This window comes from Arachis duranensis, chromosome 3, assembly GCF_000817695.3.
Source record: "Arachis duranensis cultivar V14167 chromosome 3, aradu.V14167.gnm2.J7QH, whole genome shotgun sequence".
In the NCBI taxonomy this organism is placed as follows: domain Eukaryota; kingdom Viridiplantae; phylum Streptophyta; class Magnoliopsida; order Fabales; family Fabaceae; genus Arachis; species Arachis duranensis.
Genome location: NC_029774.3, coordinates 106,968,235 through 106,992,498, shown reverse-complemented (window position 1 = coordinate 106,992,498; position 24,264 = coordinate 106,968,235). Strand labels below are relative to the sequence as shown.

At 37.7% G+C, this 24,264-nt stretch overlaps 4 protein-coding genes across 4 annotated transcripts; 1 reads left to right on the top strand and 3 right to left on the bottom strand.

Annotated features, from left to right (window-relative positions):
• Nucleotides 1–434: 434 nt before the first annotated feature.
• On the bottom strand, nucleotides 435–3,920 carry LOC107480008 (DEK domain-containing chromatin-associated protein 1). Its single transcript, XM_016100133.3, has 11 exons — nucleotides 3,426–3,920; nucleotides 3,304–3,337; nucleotides 3,060–3,139; nucleotides 2,902–2,961; nucleotides 2,592–2,702; nucleotides 2,397–2,477; nucleotides 2,062–2,133; nucleotides 1,357–1,765; nucleotides 1,009–1,106; nucleotides 875–905; nucleotides 435–787 (listed from the first exon to the last, which is right to left on the bottom strand). Exons 1-11 carry the CDS (start codon nucleotides 3,804–3,806, stop codon nucleotides 660–662), a joined length of 1,485 nt encoding a protein of 494 aa, XP_015955619.1. The 5' UTR covers nucleotides 3,807–3,920; the 3' UTR covers nucleotides 435–659.
• A 5-nt stretch (nucleotides 3,921–3,925) lies between these two features.
• Nucleotides 3,926–16,562, top strand: LOC107480001 (recQ-mediated genome instability protein 1). Its single transcript, XM_052258401.1, has 9 exons — nucleotides 3,926–4,564; nucleotides 4,912–5,082; nucleotides 5,491–5,636; nucleotides 5,837–5,970; nucleotides 6,087–6,836; nucleotides 6,942–6,958; nucleotides 7,047–7,175; nucleotides 7,289–7,797; nucleotides 16,488–16,562. The coding sequence occupies exons 1-8, from the start codon at nucleotides 4,109–4,111 to the stop codon at nucleotides 7,457–7,459; spliced, it is 1,974 nt and encodes a 657-aa protein (XP_052114361.1). The 5' UTR covers nucleotides 3,926–4,108; the 3' UTR covers nucleotides 7,460–7,797; nucleotides 16,488–16,562.
• Nucleotides 16,563–18,362: 1,800 nt separating this feature from the next.
• Nucleotides 18,363–20,357, bottom strand: LOC107480009 (11-beta-hydroxysteroid dehydrogenase A). Its single transcript, XM_016100134.3, has 6 exons — nucleotides 19,865–20,357; nucleotides 19,579–19,771; nucleotides 19,415–19,500; nucleotides 19,194–19,325; nucleotides 18,936–19,100; nucleotides 18,363–18,839 (listed from the first exon to the last, which is right to left on the bottom strand). The coding sequence occupies exons 1-6, from the start codon at nucleotides 20,168–20,170 to the stop codon at nucleotides 18,555–18,557; spliced, it is 1,167 nt and encodes a 388-aa protein (XP_015955620.3). The 5' UTR covers nucleotides 20,171–20,357; the 3' UTR covers nucleotides 18,363–18,554.
• A 214-nt stretch (nucleotides 20,358–20,571) lies between these two features.
• LOC107480010 (11-beta-hydroxysteroid dehydrogenase-like 4A) lies at nucleotides 20,572–22,754 on the bottom strand. Its single transcript, XM_052258400.1, has 6 exons — nucleotides 22,662–22,754; nucleotides 22,341–22,572; nucleotides 22,168–22,253; nucleotides 21,935–22,066; nucleotides 21,173–21,298; nucleotides 20,572–21,078 (listed from the first exon to the last, which is right to left on the bottom strand). Exons 1-6 carry the CDS (start codon nucleotides 22,752–22,754, stop codon nucleotides 20,854–20,856), a joined length of 894 nt encoding a protein of 297 aa, XP_052114360.1. The 3' UTR covers nucleotides 20,572–20,853.
• Nucleotides 22,755–24,264: the final 1,510 nt, after the last annotated feature.

The window sequence follows — 24,264 nt, the reverse complement described above, 5'->3', positions numbered from 1 at the left end:
TCCTACCCGCAAAAATATCAATTTTTTCAAAGTAAATATAAAATTCAATCATTTTAAATTTCATACATATTAATAAAATAAAATAAAACTAATGGTCTAAATTACTAAATTAACTAACTAGTTTAGTAGTTGCTCATTTATTGTAAGTTACTACATGAGAGATGTTGTGGGTTCAACTTTCACCTCCTTTACTATATACCTAATTTTTATAAAATATGTGTTATATATGGAGTGTCGATCTCTATCTATAAATTTTAATAATAAATTATAATTAAATTATTATATAGAATTATAAAATTATAAATTTTTTTAATGTATAAATGATTAGATTTAAATAATTAAAATTACATACTACTAATTTTTAACAATTTTAATTTAAATTTACCGATTTTCAAAACCATGCCAAAATATACCAAACACCAAAATACTACATGTTTTAAAATAATTTAACAATATATCATATATAATATTCAGGTTACATAATAAACACAAGGAAAGGGAATAAATCTAGCCTAACTCAAAGACACAATTCAACCTAACTAATGAAAACGGATCACAAAATACAATCTACTAAAGCCCAAGATCAGCAAAGCCAGCAGTAAAATAAACCACATGCATATGTTTTCTGCACAAAATTAAGATTATTTTCTGAGGTATAATCATGCATTATCTTCATCTTCATCATCTCCATTTTCATTTTCCTCGTCAGACATGTTATTGATTACATCCGTAATTATATCTTTTACCTCAGCTTTTCTATGCATTAAATCCAATCCAAAATGAGTACCTGTCAACATTTCGCAACAAATTAACTTTCAAGAAATAACTTCCGTTAATTTCCGTAAGAGAATCAGCAAGTGTAAAATGGTCATACCAAGTTTCTTGAGGATATCAGATAAAGTTGCCTGTATCAATGTTGGTAGAATTATTTTAAAATAATAACAAAATTAAAAAATAAAAGCATATGAAATTTAAACAAACCAATGAAAACAAAATAACATTACTGACAGTGTTGAAATCAACTTCCTTCAACATATCAACAACCACTGCTTGCATATCCTCCTTAGTAGGTTCTGCATTTGCTTTCTTACTGATGTTGTCTTGTCCTGCCATTATTGGCTTGGAATTGGTAAGTACAAATAACAGTTGAAAACATGCATATTTAATAGCAAATTCAATCCTCTAGAATTAAAAAATTCTCATGACTCAAATAACTTATCCAACTATAGGGAGTATATAAGCAGCAGGTAAATTTCAAAGAGAGTGACAACTTATAAAGAACAAAATTGATTTAACTTTTGAGCAACCAACAGACTATGACCACTGCCAATAATGGATGTGCAAGGAAGATAGTACCTTGATCCTTAGACACTGACTTTGAAGATTTGCCAGTTTCTTTTTTGTTTGCAATCTTTTGCTTACTCTCCCTGCTTTCACCATCAGTTTTCTGTCTCTTGGACGCAGATGTTGATTTTTTTGGCATTTTGTCATTGCTCTTGGCAGCCTTTTCAGGAGAGGATTTCTTGACTGGTGTAGAGTGATCCTCCTTCACAGTTTTCTCTGAAGTGCTTTTATTTTCCTCTTCATCAGATTGACTTTCCTGAACCTCACAGTCACTTTCACTTTTTGGGACTGAAACATTTTCACCATCTTCCTCATCTTCCTGAGAACTGATTGTTGCATCTGAAGGTTCGGCTGTATCATCTTCCTCACTGTCAGAAGACTGCTTTCGCTTTTTCCCATTTTCTGAACTTTGCTTTTGCCTCTAAAAGAGAAACATTTTTCTATTTAAAAAAGAGAGGCATGTTCTAGCATAGCAGGATGAGAAAGAACAGTAGAAAACTAAAATTATCAAATCAAAACTTACAGAAAGACAAAGTTCAATACAGCATAAAAATAACAAAATTTCAAAGGACAATAACTCAAACAATTACCATAAATCACATCAAATGCAACATGAAGAGTTAGACATTTATTGCTAGGTTTTAATGAAAGAGAACACCAATCAAAGGGCTAGTGCATAACAGATGTGAAGCAAGGTAGCATAGCATAAGAACACACCTTCGAAGGGTTTTCAACAGCACCGCCAGAAGATTTTCTTGGAGTTTTCTTTTTGGCACGCTTTTTACCTTTCTGTAATGAAGGAGGTATTAAAAAAACAAGAAAAGGAAAACAAACTAGAACAAATTAATCATATAATGGATCAGGATAAAGTGACACCAATAAAAGGCACACATGATTAATAAGAAGGAAACTTTAATGATATGAGAGTTTTTTGTTGGTGACTTAATGATATGAGAGTTAAGAAAGTACTAATAAGATTAATTTTATACGACAACTTCCACCAGTCACAACTGATAATAAATTCATGCAAAATAATGCTAGAAAGTTAAAACCTTTTCTTTATCAGCAAGCAATACATCAGTTGTAGCATGAGGGGATTCCAAAAACTCCAACAGCTTTGCAGACAGTTCCTCCTGGAATAGAGTTCCATGATCCCATCAATTTTTTTTTTTCATCTTCTTTTGTTATAAATAAAAGACAGCCCTCAAAATTGGTAAATTATATAAAACTATTTGATTAACTTTTACCTTCTTCAAAGAGGACTTATTTATTTGAAGATTGAGCACATCACAGAAGTCAATCAACTTTTCTTTCACACATTTGTCAAGCCTCTCTTTTACCTTGGCCCTCTGTTTTTCCTGCCAGTAAATAAAACCATTGTATGTTTAATACATATAACTGATATAAGTTTGTTATTACACACAGCCTCCATTTCTAAAATGTTGAGGAAAAACATGTATAACAACAACATGCACAGAAGATTAATAAGATCATCTGCATAATTAGGGATATAAAAGGGGCAATATGCCAATAGCTCAGTACATAGTGCAATTGTACCTCATTTTCTGCCCACACATAGCCAGAAAACATGCCAATGTTTCTCTTTAAAGTTTGTGCCTACATCAGAAAGCATGTCAATCACAAAGCAAAGAAAATCACGAATGGGATTTATAAGAATTGCCAACATGAGTGGAAAAAAAGAGTTGATGGGTCACCTTTGCTTTCTTCGCAAACAGTATACTATGAAGGCTACGCAAGTTATCATCGACTTTTCTTTTTGATAGCTTGAAAGCCACTGAAAATTATTAGGATCTTGATTGATAACACTTCTTTAGGAAATCATGTTACTAAAAACAAGCAATCAACTTAGAAATCTACAAACAAAATCTTTAGTTCAAGGTCATCATGCTTTTACCACTTCAGGATTCAAATAACAAGCAGAGAATAAAATAGAGGTACCGTTTGGGATGTCCTTAAGCTGAGTACCATTGCCCTAAAATCCAAATAGCATAATTAATCAAACAATCTCAGTAATCCAAAAATTCCAGAGTTGTTCGAGAATCATAAAACTACGAAACTACCTGGTCGATTGAGATAGTTTTAGTAGCAGCATAACCAGGGAACTTGTGTGGAGAGGACACAGTGTATCTTTCTACTGATTTCCTTTCTCTGGTAGGTCTACCCCCACTTGCACTCTTTACTGGTGTAACAACATCATTTTCTTTCTTCTCACCCTCTTCATCTTCATCTTCATCTTCATCTTCTTCTGCATCTTCTTCACGATCCACATTCTCTTCTAATTGGCCACAGTTTTTCTGCTCGGGAAAGTCGTCAGAAATTTCCTTGTCGTGTTGCTGTTCTTCATCTTGAATTTCGTGTTGGTCAGCTTCTGCTTTGGTCGGAGCATCTCCATTGGGAGCCAGTCGTTGAGGTTTGGGAGCATCTAGGGTTTCAGTAGCCATGTTTGAGAACAGATAGAAGGAGAAATAAGAGAGAATGTAAATTGTAAATTGTAAAGTGCCAAGATCCCAAGAGTGTATAAAACCTAAATTGAAGCGACTGGGATTTGGAAATTAAATTTTGGAGGGCGATGAAAAAACAAGAGGGCGCGATCTTTCAAATATTTTGAGTTTTTTTACGCGGTTTTCTCAGATTCCCGCCTACGCAAAATTTCTCCTCCCTCCAATAACACTTGTTTGACTTCGAATTTAACAATGGACTGAATGGAGGAACACATTTACCGATTTGCCACTGCAGTTAAAAAATGACAATACGTCGCCTTGTTCTCGACGACGACGACGAAGTTGAACAACTTCAAACTCCGCAACCCTCCGTCACATCCACGCCCCAACCTTCAAACTCCTCTAACTTTCCATCTGTGCCTCTTCTAATCTCCGACGACGACGATGATGCCGCCTTCGTCGACGTCCCCGATTACCTCTCGCCGCCGCCTCCTCCGCAACCTAGTGCTTCAAGCTGCCCCGTGGGCGACTCTCTTCGTCGGCTGGGACTGGGGCTGAAGAGAGAGTGGGTGGATGCATGCCTTGGCGAACTTGAGGGCTCCGTGAGGGGATTTGCGGGGTTCGATGTTACTGCGAAGGCCAAGCTCTGTTTCGAGCAATTTCTCTTTTCGGATATGAACTCGTGTGGGAGCGGCGTGCTGCCTCCCAATGTGCATTCGATGCATCTCGTTAATCTCTCCGGCCCTTTTGTGTTGCAGGTGCCTCTTCAGTTATTTGTTTCATTGCTTTAATCGTCTATGTGTTTGTGTTATTGTTTGAATTTAGTATGATAAAGTGGATTACAATATTATAGTTTTGACGAACTATACTTTGCTGTAGTTGTAGCTTGATGTTTGCCTAAATGCTTAAATGACCGAGTTACTCAGGTTTTGCTACTCTAGCGGGAATTTCATTATTCTACTTGGTTTAACAAGTATTGAGTCTTGCATCTTCGGTATATATTATCATGTCCAATTCTTGAATTGATAAACCATGTGTCAAGTGTTTTTGCTCTGATGGAGAACTCATGTGCCTATCTATTTTTACCATCGCATTGCATTGGCAGGTTGATGAAATCCTTAATATGAGTTGTCCTCTTCGAGGGAGATATCAACAAGCCCCACCCGGATTAAAGAGATGCCTGAAGTTATCAATGACGGATGGCATTCAGAGAGTCTTTGCGATGGAATATAGGCCCATTCTATCTCTTGATGTTTGTGCATCTTCTGGTTTAAAGGTTTTTCTTTCTGATACCACTCTTTTCCTGAACTGATACAAATTACTATTGACTTGCTAAGATTATGATGGATGTATTTCTAAATAGTATTTATGTTGCAAAAGACATATGTTAATCTTAATCTTTGAATTGTGCCAAACCAAAATAATAATGCTCATAGTCATATTGCCTATGTGCTTCTATTTTGGCCTGGAGACATAAGTTATTTCCTACATTGATTATTAACCTCGTATGCTCATAGTCTTAGACTTTTGTTTAATTTAATGCTTCTCGTATGTGCTATTGACTCGATCAAATAAGCATTGACCCTTTCTTCTTTTCAAGTGATTTTGTTATGGCACACGTAAATTCTTTGCTTCTTTAGTTGCTTGTTAAGATGAATTTGAGGGATCTATTTAATACTTATAGGTTGCTATCTCTAATGTACATGTGCGACGTGGGCTTTTGATGCTTGTCCCTGAGACAATTGAAATTTTGGGGGGACTAGTTGAGCAGCTGGATGCAGCTCGAAAGCGGCTAGTTGATGAATTGAACAAGCCACCCAGGGGGAAAAGGTACAAACTATTGCAGCTGGATTATTTGGACTACTATGTGAAATGGAATGTTGTATCTCTTGGCATGGAAGTATAGGATACATTGGAAAATGGTGCAAACTTTCCTAATTCCTGCAGTCTTCTACTATTGCTACTGTTGTAATTATTCATTTTATATTTAGGGAAACCTTGATAAGTTAGTCTTTCTTATCCTCGTGCAGAACTAAAAATGGAGTCCTTCCTCCTTTAGCAACTAGAGCAACTCTTGCAGCATGGCCAGCGAGTACAGTTGATGATACTGGGCGCAGCAGCTCTGTGTTTCAAAGTACTGATTCTGTCCAGATTAACAACGAAGGTACTACATCCTCATTTTATAACTGAAAGTACATCTGCTTTTTTGTGCCTGGGCGAGCATACCTCTACAATGAAGCCTGTTTTTATCCTAGTTTTCTTGATCTTATTTATTTACAGGTGCTGGCCTGACCATGTCTGGCACTGGAAACTGTGTAACTACAGAAGATACCAATCTCATGGGTGTACGAAATGCTGCTTCCAATTCAATACCCAGCACGGTTGCAAATGCTGACACCATGAATGTGGATATGCATGCTGATACCAACCCTGCAAGCTTTGTGAATTCCACAGCCACTCAATTCTCTTCAGCAGTTGCAAGGGCTCAGGAGATGCATATAGATACTGCAGCTATAGCAGGAGAAAATTCGGTCGGCAACCAATCTTCTCATTTGTCTACAAATGATGCAACGGCACATAAAGATACTGTTCATATAACAAGAACAAGTTATGTGCCCCCGAAGAGCTCTCCTATTGTGCAAAATGTCGAGACAGATAAGGATAGAGTTATTGAAGATACAGAAAATGATCATCCTAGAGGATCTTCCTCCACTGTTCCTAACAATCATGATGTCCATATGGTTGATGACGATTACCACGCCATTGAAGTTACAGATAATGATCTTTGGAGAGGATCTTCCTCCACTTCTGTAAACAATAACAATGTCCATATGGTTGATGACAGTGACCACCCACGTATGCTGTCTGCAGACCAAGAAGTTCCTTTCACATACTTAGCTAGTTTGTCAGCCAAGTGGGTTACAATGAAGGAGAAAGTTCCTTCAGTTCATGGTAAAATTAAGGTAAAAGTTAATCTATCCACTATTTCTTTGAACAATGATTTCTATCCTTGTTTATGCATATGCTGGTGTCAGTTTCTGTTTTGTTGACCCATTAACCATCCTGCAAATGGATTTATCCATAATACTACTACTTATGTTTACTTATGACTTTTTTGCAATCTTATGGTTTAAGTTCTTATTGATCATCATGTGAGTTTTCTCTAGAAAATAAGTTTTTATTATGAGGGTTACTGTACTCATTTTTTTTTTTCTTTTTTCTTTTGAGATAAACAAATAGGTTGTACAGAATGGAATTGGCTATTCTCCGGAGGAAGTCACTGCAGCACTTTCTTCTTCTGACAACAAAATAGTGCAGAACATAAAGAACGTAATGCATAAGTTCCAAGCATTTTTAATAAACTTCGAGGTGATACAAATGTCTCTTAGCGTTGAAAATCTGATAGACCAGCAAGTTATGCTGAAATTAAAATATGCTTCCTTATTCTGTTAATGCGAATCTTGTTGCTTTTGTGTCTGTAGGGTATAATGCATGTGGAACTAAATAGAAAATCATCGCTTCCAGTTGCCGTAGAGATGAGTCAAGGCTGCCCTCAGTCTGATGCGTGGTTACTTCTGAGACGGCTCAAGTCCCTTTACCCTCCACAAACCCAAACACATTGTCCTTCGAATCCAATTGAATTGTCACCATAGTTATCTGAATGGGTAGAATGTTATAAGTTGGGCTCTGACTATTGTCATGTTACCTATGGCAAACTGCTTGCATAATTGAGATGGACTTGGATTTGTTGGACAATTGAATCATTTTTTCATAAATTTATGGCTATGCTCCTTCGCTTGTGTATTCTACCGAGCTTGAAATTATGATTGGAGTTATGAATTATAAGCAAGCATTTGGTGATGTAAAGTAAGACTTATAGCACATGGATGTATGGATGTAATTAAGGCAATAGGCATGACATATGTATACAGAATGGTCGTTCTTTTCAGAACTAGTAAGAGCCTTCTCTTTTCTTTGCATTAGATTTTGGGTTCTGATATGACCAGTAAATATCGGTTACGAGTTATAGCTCGGTAACGTCCAAAATTTTAGTCATAATCGACGTTTTCATAATTACTATAATTAACTCTTAATTCATAACGTCGGATATGCAATTAATCTTCTCTTTGGGCGTTACAGCACAGAGGAAACGGCCGACCTTGTATAAAAAAGGATGAGCAAATTTTAGAAGGTATGCAACTTCTTCCGAGAAATAACTCTTATCAATTTATACTTCTGCTAACTTGAGCGTCGGAATGCCTTTGCAGGTATCCACCTCCACTGTTCCTACATCACCGACGTATATCACGTTCCAATTGAGGAGTTTGCCGATCTTCATCAAGGGACGAGCTATACCTCGGATTAGCCAGGCAAGAACATTTGGCGCCCACCGTGGGGCCGAAGAATTAAGATATTATTCCTCAAAGGCCCCACAACACCCTTACATCCACCCATGGCTGATGTTCCTCCTCCTACCTCATCCGAGCTCCTACGAATGGTTACCGAGCTTCAACAAGCAAATCAATGAATGGCGGAGGAAAATCAAAGAATGCAAAACCAAATCGCGCAACTAGTTAATGCTCGAATAGAGCATAATAATGATCACGAAGAGCGACAGATGAATGACGAGCGTCAATCGGCACCGACTCATGTCTCCGAGACACCTCGGAGTGATGACAACGGGGGCCATCGAAGTGAAGGAGCCCAGCCCGATGCTGACGAAGATGAGCGTGACAACTCTGCAGGGCCATTCACAGCCGACACAATGAACTTCCAACTTCCCAGACAGTTCACCCTGCCGACGACTTTAACCCCATATGACGGGTTAGGAGACCCAAAGCAGCACATTAAAAAATTCTGATCTATTATGATCATTAACGGTGCATCCGACCCTATTTTATGCCGTTGTTTTCCGTCCTTTTTAGATGGTCCTGCACTTGACTGGTTTTACTCTTTGCCTGCAGATTCTATATCACGCTTCCAGGAGTTGGCTAAGCAGTTTGAAGATCATTTTGCAGCATCAGCAATATATTTGCACGATTCCGACTATTTGACAACCATTAAACAAGGTCCACAAGAGAGTCTGAAGGATTACATCACCCGCTTTACAAAGGTCGCCATGAGAATCCCCGACCTCCACCCTGAAGTCCATCTCCATGCTATTAAAAGTGGCCTTCGCCCAGGTAAATTTCAGGAGACCATTGTTGTGGCTAAACCTAAAACTTTGGCCGAGTTTCGCGAAAAAGCCAAAGGACAGATAAACGTTGAAGAGCTTTGGCAAGCACGAAAAACAGAAAAGTCGGCCACAAGTAAAAATGATGATATATCGCGGGATAGCAAGAAGGCCTTTAAGCCAGTCCCCCGTTATGAGTCATACACTCAGTTCAACACGAAGAGAGATGAAATTATTAAGGAGATACTCAATTCCAAGCTAATTAAGCCTCCCCGTAAAGTTGGCAATTACTCAGAATCAAAAAGTGTTGATAAATCTAAATACTGCACCTTTCATCAGAAACACGGACACACAACCGATGAATGTGTGATTGCTAAGGATCTCCTGGAACGCCTGGCAAGACAAGACCACCTTGATAAATTTATTGCAAGTCATATGCAGAAGAGAGCAATCCCTGGCTCTGACGCGTCAACAGCAAGTCCATCATCAAAAGAAAAGGATAAAGCTCCGGCCCAACCCAGAGGGGTGATCAACTGTATCTCAGGGGGTTACGCTGGAGGCGGACATACAAGCTCGGCCCGAAAGCGCACTTACAGGGCCATGTTGGCAGTCACGGATGCCCCCAAGGATCCTCAACCGGTTCCGGACATTCCAGATATGACTTTCTGTCCGACTGACTTTACTTGTTCTGATACCAACTTTGACGACCCTGTTGTCATCTCCGTTCAGTTGGGGGACCTGATAGTCCGAAAAGTATTACTTGATCCAGGAAGCAATGCCGATGTGTTATTTTTTACCACGTTTGAAAAAATGAAGCTAAGCAGCAACATTTTGCAGCCGTATCTCGGAGAATTGGTCGGATTTTCAGGTGAACGAGTTCCTGTTTTGGGTTCTGTGTGGTTACAAACCACGCTCGGTGAGCAACCATTATCTAAGACGCAAGATATTCAGTATCTTGTTGTCGACTGCTTTAGCCCTTATAATCTTAAATTAGGAAGACCATTTTTAAATAGATTTGCTGCAATTGTATCCACAGTTCACCTTTGTGTCAAGTTCCCTATGCAGGACAATGTAGTAGCCACAGTTCACAGTGACCTTCATGAGGCTCGGCAATGCTATAACACAAGCTTAAAGCCTATCAAAAGAAACAACACAGCACGCGTCAACTCCATACAATCCGAGCAACCAATACTGGTCGAGCTAGATCCCAGGGCCGACTTTGAAGATCGGCCTATGCCAAATGAAGAGTTAACAAAGGTCGCTCTTACCACGAATCCAATGAAGTTCACTTTTGGGGGAACTTCGACTGGTACTGAAGAAAGAGAACAACTCGTCAATTTTTTACGACAGAATGCCGACTTGTTTGCTTGGACTTCTGGCGATATGCCAGGAATAGATCCATCTGTTATTACACACAAATTGGCGATTAATCTAGCAGCTAGGCCGATCTCCCAAAAGAAGAGAAAGTTAGGAGCTGAGAAACGTCTTGCATCCATAGCCGAGGTTAAAAAGCTCATTGACGCTAATTTCATCAGAGAAATCAGGTTTACAACATGGTTAGCCAATGTTGTTATGGTAAAAAAGGGTAACGGTAAGTGGCGCATGTGCGTCGATTTTACTGACTTAAATAAGGCATGTCCTAAAGATGCTTATCCTTTACCTTGCATTGATACTTTAGTTGATAACTCTTGTGGTTATGGTACCTTGAGTTTCATGGATGCATACTCTGGTTATAACCAGATTCTCATGCATCCATCAGACCAAGAAAAAACTGCCTTCATAACAGAGTATGGTAATTACTGCTATAATGTTATGCCTTTTGGTTTAAAGAATGCAGGCGCAACATACCAAAGGCTGATGAACAAGGTCTTCAAGCAGCAAATAGGCCGGAATATCGAAGTTTATGTTGACGACATGGTCACCAAAACAATAGTCGGAAACTCCCATATCCAGGACCTGGCTGAGATCTTTGGACAGATCCAATGATATAACATGAGACTAAACCCTGAAAAGTGCGCCTTCGGTGTTCGGGGAGGAAAATTCCTCGGATTCATCCTCACTAGCCGAGGCATAGAAGCAAATCCAGAAAAATGTCAAGCAATACTTGATATGCAGAGTCCAACAACAATAAAGGAGGTTCAACGACTAACAGGAAGACTCGCTGCTTTGTCGAGATTCTTACCATGTTTGGCACTTAAATCCTCTAACTTTTTCCAGTGTTTAAAAAAGAATACAAAACATTTTGAATGGAACGAAAACTGTGAAGCTACATTCAAGAGTTTGAAACAATTTCTTTCCAAACCACCTGTTTTACAAAAACTAAAACTCGGACAACCGTTATATATATACTTGTCTATTACTGATGTGGCAATTAGTTCTGTCCTTATAACAGAAATTGAGAAGGTCCAACACCCAGTTTATTTTGTGAGCAAGTCATTACAAAGTGCCGAGCTTCGTTACCCAAAGTTAGAAAAGCTCGCCCTAGCACTGGTCTTCTCATCAAGACGGCTCCGACCATATTTCCAGAGTCACACAATCATCGTTAGAACTGGGCAGCCTCTTCGGTAGATTCTTTCTAAACCCGAACTAGCAGGACGACTCATCAAATGGGCCATCGAGCTTTCAGAATTTGATATTCAATACCAACCAAGGGGATCTGTCAAGTCGCAGTACTTGGTTGATTTTGTTGCCGAACTCACAGAACCATACCCGGACGCAGAAAGCTCGGAATAGACCTTGTTAGTTGACGGAGCTTCAAATCTTCAAGGGTCTGGAGCGGGGATATTGTTAGAAAGTCCGGAGGGCATAATCCTGGAACATTCTTTGCAGTTCTCTTTCAAAGCCAGTAATAACCAGGTCGAATATGAAGCCCTTATTGCGGGGCTAAGGTTAGCCATTGATTTACACATTATTAGCTTAAAGGTCTATTGTGATTCATTGTTAGTTGTTCAACAAGTAAATCAAAGTTTTCAAACAAAAGATCAAATTTTGCTAAAATATCTAGATATTGATCAACGGTTGATAAACAGTTTTTCAAAAATTGAAATTTGCCATATCCCTAGAGATCAGAATAACAGGGCAGATATTTTATCAAAGTTAGCCACTACACAGGCACAAACGGCAACACTTTTATAATCAACTTTAGATAAGCCGAGCATTCATACACTTAATATTCTAAGCATTTCAAGTGACAATAGTTGGCAGTTACCTTATATGCAATATCTTCGAGATGGTTCCATCCCAGAAGGGGTCTCAGATCAGAAAAAATTTAGAAGACAGGCCTCTTTCTTTACACTAATGAATAATGTCCTGTATAGGCGGGGATATTCTCGACCACTTTTGAAATGCTTAGACAGGTCGGAGGCTGATCTTGCATTAGCCGAAGCTCACGAAGGAATTTGCGGAATACATTCCGGGGCAAGAAGCCTGGCACAGAAAATACTCCGCGCCGGTTTTTATTGGCCGACGTTGTGGGAAGACAGCAAACAAAAGGTCAAAACTTGCGACCAGTGTCAGAAGCATGCTCCGATCATCAACATATCGGACGAACATCTTCACCATTCGGTAGTAAGTTGGCCGTTCAACCAGTGGGGAATCAATATCCTCGGGCCATTCCCCACTGCCCCAAGATAGGTGAAATATTTGGTAGTTGCAATCGACTATTTTTCTAAATGGGTCGAAGCACAACCTTTAGCGAGAATCACATCATCCCAGATGATATCCTTTGTTTGGAAAAATATCAGATGCCGATTTGGTATACCTCACCATATTGTAACTGACAATGGTCGACAGTTTACCGGCCATAATGTCAAAGATTTTTTTCAGAATCTAAGGATAAAACAGCACTTTTCATCTGTGGAGCACCCACAATCTAATGGATTAGCAGAGGCTGCTAATAAGGTCCTCCTACATGCCTTGAGGAAAAAGCTCGACCATGCCAAGGGACTTTGGGCCGAACTTGTTCCAGAAGTACTATGGTCATACAATACTACGACACATTCAACCACTAAAGAAACCCCATTTCGCCTGGTATATGGGTCTGAGGCAATGATCCCACTGAAAATTTCGCAACACTCAATACGGGCGCAAGCTGAGCACCATGATCAGGCTTGCCGAGCAGAACTTGACCTAATAGAAGAGGTGAGAAATACAGCGGCCATTCGCCACCAAGCTCTACAACAGCAGGTTGGCCGACGACATGATAAGAAGGTCCAGCCGAGATCATTTAACATTGGAGATCTGGTACTAAGAAAAACCGAAGAAGCTCGCCGACTGTCCTCCCACGGAAAGCTTGCTGCAGCCTGGGATGGCCCTTACCGAGTACAGGAAGCCCTAGGACGAGGAGCTTATAAACTAGAACAATTGGATGGCACCAGAATCCCAAATACATGGAATATCCATTCTTTAAAGCAATATTACAGTTAGCAAGAAGCAGCATGCTAGTACTCTTTTTCCTACCTTGAGATTTTTTCCCAAAAGGGTTTTGCTCAAGGAGGTTTTCCATCTATTTATAAAATTTTTCTTATAATATTCTGCCAACATATTCTTATTAGACTTATAAGTCAAGTCAATTTCAAATTATCAAACAATTTCAAATTATCAAAACAATAAAGCAGCTTTGTCATCGGATCAGAAGTCAGACTCCTTTAACACAAACAGACAATATGCTAAGCAACGCTTTAACAGTCGAACACATTTTCCAATCCCCTTCAAGGGTACCTGACAAAATAATTAGGAACAACCAAAACCTAATTACACCAATTAATTAGAAACAACCAAAACAAAACAGTCACGATTCATAGTTCCTAAGAAAACAAAATAAAGCCATATGGTGTACATTCAAAATACCATAACCATAACATTAATCAACCAAATTATCACCCCCCCTCTTCAACGGTTTCTTCATCATCCACAAGCTGACCATCTCGAATCACCTTACTCAGATCCATTGATGAAAAATCCCCGTCAGGCGCAAGAAACTTAGCCTACGTAACCGCTCGCTCAAACCCCTCAGCAAAGGCATCGAGAATATGCCCATCTCTGCTGTTTTCAATCTCCTTCATCTGTAAGGTCAACTCGATAATTCGCTTGTTTACAATTTCTAGGTCATTCTCTTTCTTTTTTACTAATTCCCTCTCCACTTTCAGCTCCTTTCCCACATCAGAAACCTTTTTCTTCAATTCAGTCAGGGCTGTTTCTTTTAAGATAAGCTTTTCTTTTAAAGTAGCACTCTCCGAAGTCTCAAGTGCAGCTTTCTTGTGTTTTTTCTCCTGACTACGACCGATACAGGCTAACCGGAATCCCAACACCTATAATCACAAGATTAGAATTAGAATAACTATAATCTTTTAAGTAAATCAAGACAGTTACTGTAAAGCTGACCTAAAGAAATTGATCAATTCCTATATCCCCAGCCTCGTCCACCCGGGATATATCTGAAAAACATTGAACAACTTCATCTGCAACAACATTAAAGGGGAACCTCCGATCCCAAACCGATGTTCCATCCCCGTCGTTTTCAAAAATATGAAGCTTCTCTTGTTTCACTGTAAAGCTCGACAAATCTTCGAGCTGCACCACTCCCTCCCTGTCCTGTTCATCATCGATGATAACCATGTCTGACTTTTTCTTTTTAAAAACGATTCCTTTCTTCTTCGGAGGGGACTGGTTGACTTCACCCCCAACATCCACCTTTTCAGGGTTTGAAGAAGAACCTTCGAAGTTCTTTGATTTAAACCGGGCCCTTAGGGTTGAGGCAGATACTCCAGGGAATTTTCCAGCTGTATCAAAGTAAATAATAACATCAATAAAACAAATATTAACATGTAAATAAATACAAATAAATTCTGATATTCTCACCAAAATATTTCATCACAGATGACCTATCTTCCTCCCATGAAAGCAACTCAGACACAGATATCAAACCTCCCTTATCTACCATCTCAATTAAAAATGATATGATACATTCATTTCGACTAGTTATCAGTTCCGGACCTAATATATGTTGCGGTTGACAACACCAGTACAGCGGGAATTTCTCCCCCAAATGCTCATCTAGATAAAAAGGGAAATCATCATCCAATGACTTCACCTTCAGGAACATTTCTTTAAAATCCTTGAAAGAGGATTTATACAATTTAAAAATAGAAAAGCCAGGAGTACTATTTAGGTTGACCCATAAACCCTTCCACACCCCTTTGGCTTGGAAGAGTGAAAAGAAAAGCTCCAACTCAGGTTTAATTTCAAAGAATTGTATCAGAACTTGAAAACATTTTATAAACGCCCAGCCATTGGGGTGGACTTGTGAGGGTGCACAGTTCATTTGTTTGAGAATATCACATTCAAAGTTGGTAAATGGAAGCTTAACACGTAATTCTTTCATTACACAACTATACATAAAAAAGTTTTCAAAATTCCTTTTTCTATGAAAAACACGATCAGACTGATTGCATGGTAGCAACTCCAAACGAAATTCAGGTTTCACTATACTAGCTACTTTAACCTCATTCACACTATCTTTATCAAAAAACAAGGAAACCCGTATCTTGACGTCTTCGTCGACCCAATCATAAGACTCATCATCTTTAACCTTGGACAAAAATTTACCTTTCTTCTCACTCATTTTTTGACAAAACCAGAAAAATACTAGCAAACAGTTCTCATTCATTTTTTGACAAAACCAGAAAAATACTAACAAACAGAACGAAAATAAGAGGAAGAATTTTACTAACCTCTAGTAGTCATTTGTGTTTAAAGGCTTCTTTAGATATCACGTAGCCACACCAAGTGTATCGCAGGAAACAAAGCGTTAGTCTTCTAGCCCTTCATTTACTTAACTCTTCAGTTCCTTAACAAAATCCTTACTACTAAATGAAACCCACTTTTAACGGTTATAAAGAGACCTTGGAACTTGGACCAGTTTAAATAAAATATTAAATAAAACTACACACACTTTAAACCATGCAAAAGCATTATAGTTACAGCCTCTTATGTCCAAGTATTTTCAATTAGCCCCAAGTAACTTTAAATGAGACACGTTGACCTGGGAGTTCTATATACCGAGCTATAACTCATTTATAAAGCTCAACTTATCCCTTTAAAGCCAGGTTAAGCTTGGGGGCTGTGGTATGACCAGTAAACATCGGTTACGAGTTATAGCTCGATAACGTCCAAAATTTTAGTCATAACCGACGTTTTCATAATTACTATAATTAACTCTTAATCCATAACGTCGGATATGCAATTAATCCTCTCTTTGAGCGTTACAGCACAGAGGAAATGGCCGACCTTATATAAAAAAGGACGAACAAATTTTAGAAGGTATGCAACTTCTTCCGAGAAATAACTCTTATCAATTTATACTTCTACTAACTTGAGCGCTAGAGTGCCTTTGCAAGTACCCACCTCTACTGTTCCTACATCACCGACGTATATCACGTTCCAATTGAGGAGTTTGCCGATCTTCATTAAGGGACGAGCTATACCTCGGATTAGCCAGGCAAGAACAGGTTCTAACTTCTAAAAAATTGCGAGCAGATATTCTGGAGGAAGATTTCAAGTTTAGAAGATTTGGAACATATATAAAGCAAGGTTCTGAAAACCGGACCAGACCGGCCGGTTCGACCGGTTTAACCGTGAACCGGCGCTACAAACGGTCCGGTCCCTCATATAAAAACCGTCCAAACAAAAACCGTTTAAGAACCGGTGAACCGATCAAAAACCGGCCGGTTAGACCGAACCGGTGACCGGCCGGTTATGCTAAACGACGCCGTTTTTATAATTAAAATAAAAAATAAAAAAACGGACCCGACCCGACCCGCTCGTTTAGCACGGAGCACCCCACCCCCCTTTCTTCCCCCGACCCCATTCATTCATTCCCCCTTTCTGAATCATCTCCAATGGAGAACGGAGAACCCTAGCCGCCCTGAACCATAGCCCCCCTGTCGCCATCCTTCGTCCCCTGGTGTCGCCATCCTCAGCCCCAGTAACCCTCAAATCTCCATCGTCGCCTTCGCCTGGTTCCTGCCCAGTAGCCCTCCATCTCCATCCTATGCTCATCTTCTCAACACCAGCACCGCAGCACGCAGTCAACACCGGTAGCCCTCCATCTCCATTGCGCGGTCCTCAACAGTCAACACTCAGCACCGGTAGCCCTCCATCGACCCCAGGTCAGTGACTCGTCCTCTGCTCATCTTGTTTGTTCTTCGCCTCTGCTCATGTTCTTCCATCGACCCCGGTAGAAACCTTGCATGAAATTGATACTCTGTGAAGTGTGAACTGTGGCTGTGGCTGATCAATTTAATCTCTGTGGACTGTGAACTGTGGCTGTGAACTGTGGCTGTGAACTATGGCTGTGAACTGTGGCTGTGGCTGTGAATTTGATACTATGTGCAGTATGAACTTCCTCAGTAGAAAGTAGAAACCTTGCATGAAATTTATAATCTGAAAATTAACTTCCTGTTTGTTGCACAATTTCATTTTGTTTGTCAATTTGTATTTGATCCTTGGCTCAATTTCTGTTTGCTGCTGAGCATAGGAAATTAATAATCTGAAAATTAAGCAGCCTGGTCTTCTATATTGCAGCTCAATTCCTGTTTGTTGCACAATTTCATTTTGTTTGTCAATTTGTGTTTGATCCTTGGCTCAATTTCTGTTTGCTGCTGAGCATAGGAAATTAATAATCTGAAAATTAAGCAGCCTGGTCTTCTATTTTGCTTCATCTGTGAACTGTTCAATTTCTATGAATTTGTTCTGTGAACTGTTTAATTGCTGGAACTTCATCTGTGAACTGTTCAATTTCTGTGTATGTTCATTGTGATGTGTTGTGCTGTGGTTTTGCGGCTGTTTTTACTTTTTAATTTCATATATGTTTTATTAATTTCGGTTATGGAAGATAGTATTAATCAAGAAGCAACTGCTGATAACAATGCTTCTGTGAATAATAACATGCCTGCCGATACTCCACTTCCGAATGATGCTGCTAATCCCAATTTCCATATGCTAACGATAGTCAGTCACAAGGTTCTTCTAACCTTAGGGGAAAAACAGATTTAGCTTGGAAAAATAGATTGAGTTTGGATTTTGATACGATCAATATGTATTTGGTTGATGATATTTTATGTAGTATTTTAAATTTCGAAGATATTTTAAGATTTATATCAGACTATAATTATATTTTAGGATGTGTATTTATAATTTATATATTATTCTATTCTAAAACGATTTTTCCGGTTGAACCGGTTGGACCAGTAAACCAGTGATTAGAGCGGTTTAATGACCGGTCCGGTTTTCTGAACCTTGATATAAAGACAAATTCGTACTTAAAAGTCGCCAGGAACGGAACAAGAGCAAGAAAAAGAATAATAAAAAATCAGAGCAATGCCTTGGCTTCAATCCTGAGCCGTTTCACTCTATTATCTGTTTTAGAAAGTTGAGTTGTACAAAGAGACTTGAGAGTTTGGTAAACACATTGTAAACGCCCTGTAATCTAGAAGGACAAACTATTGAGGCAATCAAAAGTACATGAACGGCACATTTTTATTGCCATTTAAGTGCCTGTATTATGAATCTACATTCTAGTTGGGTTGGAGCGTGGGATTTCTGACTGATTCAGGATAGAGATATTTCTTCAGGCATGATAAATGAAGGAGCTTCTTGCTAATTGTGTCCCTCTCAGAAGTGCCTGAAATTAGGGTCCAGCGGCTTAAATATTCGAGTAGTTGAGGGCAAAATATCTGTAAATACAAAGTTGTCCTAATCCAAGCTGGTTCTGTCAGGTACGGGTCTCCACGGCAGGCGCTATTCACTATTGACTTGGCAGCTTCCGTCACCGATCTTATGGGCATCAAACTAACCAGAACCTGCGCCAATCAAAATTAAGCATCCATAATTTGCTATATATGCTGAGGGCACCAAATAGATGCCATGACAATTCAGTATTCTTATTTTAAGCTTACATCTCTCATTTCTTGGTCAAGAACCATTTGGCCATCTTTTGATAGGAACTTGCCCTGTGTCATTTCTGACTCGACCAACCCTGGTGTGACTATGGTTATTCCTATGTCCTTTCCTAGTTCAGTCCTCAAACTCTCATATAAGCTTATTACTGCTGCTTTGCTTGCCTGAACATGGAAAACACGTTATAATGTAATTGTAATTGACAGAAAGAGCCACAGATGATGACATGAAGGGAATGAAGCTTGAGTATTAATTACATTGTAGAATATCATTCTAGGAGTAGGCAACCATCCAGCCGAGGAAGCTATTGCTATGATCTTTCCTCTGCTTTTTCTGAGGTGTGGGATCGAAAAATAAGTGGCGTACGCCGAACCCCACAGGTTAATGTCCTGTTAAGCAAACAGGGAAACAAGTTCTTCATAATAATTAACTAACCATTAGAAGGCAGAGTAAAACATTGAAGATTTTCAGTAGTTACCATTGCGGGTGCAAAATTACTGATATCAGTGGCGTGTTCAAACAAGCAAACAGGAACAACCCCAGCATTGTTCACCAGATGATCCACTGCAAAAACAAACGGCTGATTAATCCCTAAACTTGAAAATCATAATTCCTAATCATACATTAAGTTTTAATACTCACATCGTCCAAATCGGTTGACCGTGCAGTCAACGAACCGCTGACAATCTTTGAGTATGGAAACATCTGCAGGAATGGTAATGACATGAGGAGAACCAAGCGCCATGGCTCTTTGTGCAACCTCCTTCAGTCGATTCTCTCTTCTAGCAACAAGAGCCAGACGCGCTCCTCTTCTTCCATATTCATATGCTATATGCTTTGCAAACACAAACCAAACGCATAACATATAATATAACAAACATTGTTTTTCTTTAAGAATATATGAGAGAATAATTGCTAATTAAGGTACCTCGCCTATGCCTGAGGAAGCTCCAGTTATAAGGATAACTTTCCCTGCAACGTTCTCTTTAAGCAGTGATCTCAGAACGTAGTAGATAATCTTGAATAAGAGGTAAGGTGGTAAAATGAAAAGGAGCAAAGCTATGCACGTAGGTGGAACTAGGATGTTCAAGATCCATTCATCCACAACCATTATTGTTGCTGCCTGAAGGAATACGGTGAGAGAGATGGGGGGAAACACCAAGGAAGTAGACTCATATATATGATATATATCCCAAGGTGCCAATGTAACGCTGGCGTTTTGCATGCCCAACATGCAACACCTATCACTTTCCAGAACTAAACACGTGGTAGCTTAGCCTTAAGCTTACAGAAAACTTTTCATTCAAAATAAGTCAACAATAGCAAGAGTAGCATCTAATCTAATAATTCTTAGGTGTTGACAGAATAATGTCTCCTAGTCTCTGGATAAATTAAATACATTGCATGTATCACTCCCCCATGGTGTATTTTAAGTTTAAAAAATATTTAAATATTATAGTAAGTATAGATAATATTTTTTCCCTTTTATTTTATGTGGAAAAATCATAATATCAGTATTCCCACCTAGTCTTATTATTGCCTACGTTATATTAACGAAGTGCGTTCAACCGTTCAAATCAAGCCATACAAGAAGAAAGTGGAACAAATTACATAAGGTTTTTTGTCTGATACAAATTATACTAACTAAGCAAATGGAAGCGGGGAATCCAATTAGGGAAAATAATGGTACAAACACTGCAGACTTCACTCTTGCAAGTTCTCACATAGTCACATACAAAGCAAGAAACTAATCATGGAACTCATGAATCGGCAAAATTAGCCTGTAACCATGCTAGCTTTACTTGACTAGAAGTGTGTCGAAAATCATACAAAGCTTGGTAACCAATGATTGTAATCAACTTATTTTAGATTAATACAACTTAGACCTGTAAAAAAATGGAAGTGGCACACAGTACTTTACTCTAGCTTCAGCTCTGTTGCAGAATTATTTATTTTTCGGGAAAGCCCAATAAAGGAGCGTACGGCCGAGTCTACTAGTTGAGGATAAAGCAGCTTGAAAGGAAACAAAACCTTGACCCAAGATGGCTCTGTCAAGTACATATCTCCCCTGCATGCGCTTTTCACTATGCTTTCTGCTAATTCAGATGCTGATAACAGTGGAATTATTTCCATTATACGCTCCTATAGTAATTGCAAAAATATCACAGTTAACTACCAATTATATTCATTATTGTGAACTACTTTGTTGAGAATTCAATTCAGTTTCACCACCAACCTCTTTTACTACAGTTAATCCTAGATCCGTGTTGATCAAACCAGGTGTGACTATTGTTATGCTAATAGCACGACCAAGTTCCATCCTGAGAGTCTCAAAGTAGTTTATAGCCGCTGCCTTGCTTGCCTGCTTAGGAGTAATCATTACTTCCACAAGACTAAACAGTATAAACATGTTTAACAGGGGAAAGCACTATTTTGATTGCAACATTTAACTCAAATTTTAATTTAATTTTTAATATTTTAAACGTTTTATTTCTATCTTAAAAATTTTAAATGGATTTATATTATTTTATCGTTAAATTTAACATGAATAATTAATAGAATGATTAATGTGAATGTTAACAATTTTATTGTTAAATTATATTTTTTATGTGTTAAAAAAATATAACTAAAATCTTTTTGTAATATTTTTTTTGTTGATCTTTTATAAAAAAAAAATTCAAATCCTATCAATTAATCATCAACGCTCTAAAATAAAAAAAAAAAATTTATGTTAGTAATTGTTGGTAAATGAATTTTACTTGAATACCAAAATCAAATTTATTAACTCTTTAATATACTAATTGTTAGTATCAAATTTAATCTTGGGATAACATTAAACACTTTTAAAATTTTTTAGGACTGAAATAAAAATTTTAAAAACCTTTTAAAACTAAAATAAAATATTTAAAATACTATATACTAAATTAAGATTAACGTTATCCACCAAAATAATAATTTATCCTATTTTATAATATCGCAATGGTTAACGGAAGGTTACACTATAGATACTGCTTTTTGGGAGAGGGAACCATCCAAAAACCGATGCAATCACAATGATCCTGCCTCTGCTTGTTTTCAGATGTGGGATTGCACATAAAGTGCCATAAACTGATCCCCAGAAATTTACGTCCTATGTAAAATGTGAATTCACATTGTTGAGTAAGTATTCCATGAATATCTAATCATATAAATAGATAGAATAGTCTAGAATTTCATGATGAATGGCCTTACCATCATTGGAGTAAATTCAGAAGCATTACTCCAATCTTTGAATCCTGAAGGCTTGCCAATTCCAGCATTATTCACCAAACAATCCACTGCGGACAACATACACAAATTGATACAATTCTATCGTTAAATGAAAATTGAATGATAGCTAGCATAGGTCGCATATATATTCATACATCGTCCAAAATGATTAACTGTTTGATCCACAAAACGACGACAGTCTTGGAGCTTTGAAACATCTGCAGCGATGATGATAACATCAGGAGAACCCAGAGATCTGGCCTTTTCAGCCACAACTACAAGATTGTCCTCCCTAATGTCAACCAGTGATAAAACTGCTCCTCTCCTTCCATATTCATATGCTAGTTGCTTTCCAAAATAAATTAAACAAAGGTTTATTAACTGCAACTATATATTGAGGCTGCCCCGGTGATTAGTACAACCTTGTTTTCCAATTTTTCATCGGTTTGAAACAAATTCCTTACATAAATAAAAACCTTGAAGATAAGGAAAGGTATCATGAACGAGGATAGAAGCACCAATGATAGTGGGGGCAATGCAATGTTCAGTAGCTTCTGAATTGCAGCCATGATTGCTTTGATTAGATATACCCAAGAAATCAAGTAGATCTTATACTATCAGTGTACAGTGGAGTAGTAGTCTGTTACTAGATTTTATATTCTCAATCTACTACTCGTACTTAAGATGGCAATGGGACAAGCTAGGACGAGTGGAACTGTTATTTCCGCACTTGCGCTCCCCGAAATTAATTATTCATTTATGAAAAATACAAGTAACCAACAACATTTTTAAATCATGTTTGAGCAATGTGAATTAATAGGATTAAGAGAGTAAATTGATCTTAAATTTAATTAGTAACATTAAATTATGGTATAGTATAATTGGTGGTTATTCATGTTATTCAAAATAGTCATTATTTATCTAGCATTAGGGCTGGCAATGGGTAGGATAGGATAGGGTTTGGCCCCTACCCTAACCCTACCCGCGGGTTGAAAATTTTATTAAAACTCTACCCTACCCTACCCGCGGGTTGAGAATCTTTCAACCCTAACCCTACCCGCACCCTAAAATTCTAAACCCTACCCTACCCTACCCTACCTGCAGAAATATCAAATTTTTTCAAAGTAAATATAAAATTCAATTATTTCGAATTTTATACGTATTAATAACATAAAAAATAAAAAACTAATGCTCTAAATTACTAAATTAACTAACTAGTTTAGTGGTTGTTCACTTATTATAAGTCATTATATAAGAGATGTTGTGGGTTCAACTTTCACTTCCTTCACTATATAGATAAATTTTATAAATTATGTGTTATATATAAGGTGCGGGTAGGATAGGATAGAGTACACCGGATAGAGTACACCCTAAACCCATACCATAACCTACTCGAACAGGTTGGGTACCCGCGCGGGTAGGGTATGAATTAAAAACGTTAACTCGCACGCATAGTCGCTAAGTGTTCACATGTGCGTTTTGGATAGATCAATCTCTATAATAAAGTATAACACAATCCTCAAAAAATTTAAAAAATCTCAAAGTAATTTTTGAAAATTTTTAAAAAATCCAAAATAGTCTCTTTGAATATTTGTAATTTTTTTAAAAATTATTGTCTTATAATATTTTTATTAATAAAAAATATAATATCATTAAAAAATATATAATAAATAAAAAATACAAAAAATAACAAAATATATACTAGCATATAATTTTATTTATTAATACTAAAATATCATAGAAATAACATTATTTAATAATTAACATATGATACCTATATTAAGTTAATATATATTAAGGTAATATAGTCATATAAAAACCATAATAATAATAACTAAATTTAAGAGCTTATTGAATTATAAAAACCATTATTTATATATCTAATCTCCTACGATATTGACTCCAAATAAATTAAAAAAATATTTTTAAGTGAAAAATATATTTTTTTTAGGCATAATTGTTAACTGTGGTAGCACAAATAGCTTTAATTCTAAGTTTATTTTGTGCAACATTACAACAATTAAATTCTAAAATTTTTTAAAAAATATGAACAGAACACTTGGATTTGTCAAGACATTT

Bases quoted from the DNA above. Each gene is read 5' to 3' on its own strand.
- LOC107480008 (XM_016100133.3), bottom strand. From the start codon at position 3,806: ATGGCTACTGAAACCCTAGATGCTCCCAAACCTCAACGACTGGCTCCC. The intron at 2,962-3,059 runs GTGACCCATCAA...TTTCTGATGTAG, and splicing joins TGTTTGCGAAGAAAGCAAAG to GCACAAACTTTAAAGAGAAA. The intron at 2,134-2,396 runs GTTTTAACTTTC...CCTTCATTACAG, and splicing joins TGCTTGCTGATAAAGAAAAG to AAAGGTAAAAAGCGTGCCAA.
- LOC107480001 (XM_052258401.1), top strand. From the start codon at position 4,109: ATGACAATACGTCGCCTTGTTCTCGACGACGACGACGAAGTTGAACAA. The intron at 5,971-6,086 runs GTACTACATCCT...ATTTATTTACAG, and splicing joins TGTCCAGATTAACAACGAAG to GTGCTGGCCTGACCATGTCT. The intron at 7,176-7,288 runs GTGATACAAATG...TTGTGTCTGTAG, and splicing joins CATTTTTAATAAACTTCGAG to GGTATAATGCATGTGGAACT.
- LOC107480009 (XM_016100134.3), bottom strand. From the start codon at position 20,170: ATGTTGGGCATGCAAAACGCCAGCGTTACATTGGCACCTTGGGATATA. The intron at 19,772-19,864 runs GTACCTTAATTA...GTGTTTGCAAAG, and splicing joins CTTCCTCAGGCATAGGCGAG to CATATAGCATATGAATATGG. The intron at 19,326-19,414 runs GTAACTACTGAA...TTTGCTTAACAG, and splicing joins GTAATTTTGCACCCGCAATG to GACATTAACCTGTGGGGTTC.
- LOC107480010 (XM_052258400.1), bottom strand. From the start codon at position 22,754: ATGGCTGCAATTCAGAAGCTACTGAACATTGCATTGCCCCCACTATCA. The intron at 22,573-22,661 runs GTTTTTATTTAT...CTCAATATATAG, and splicing joins TACCTTTCCTTATCTTCAAG to TTGCAGTTAATAAACCTTTG. The intron at 22,067-22,167 runs GTAAGGCCATTC...CATTTTACATAG, and splicing joins CTGAATTTACTCCAATGATG to GACGTAAATTTCTGGGGATC.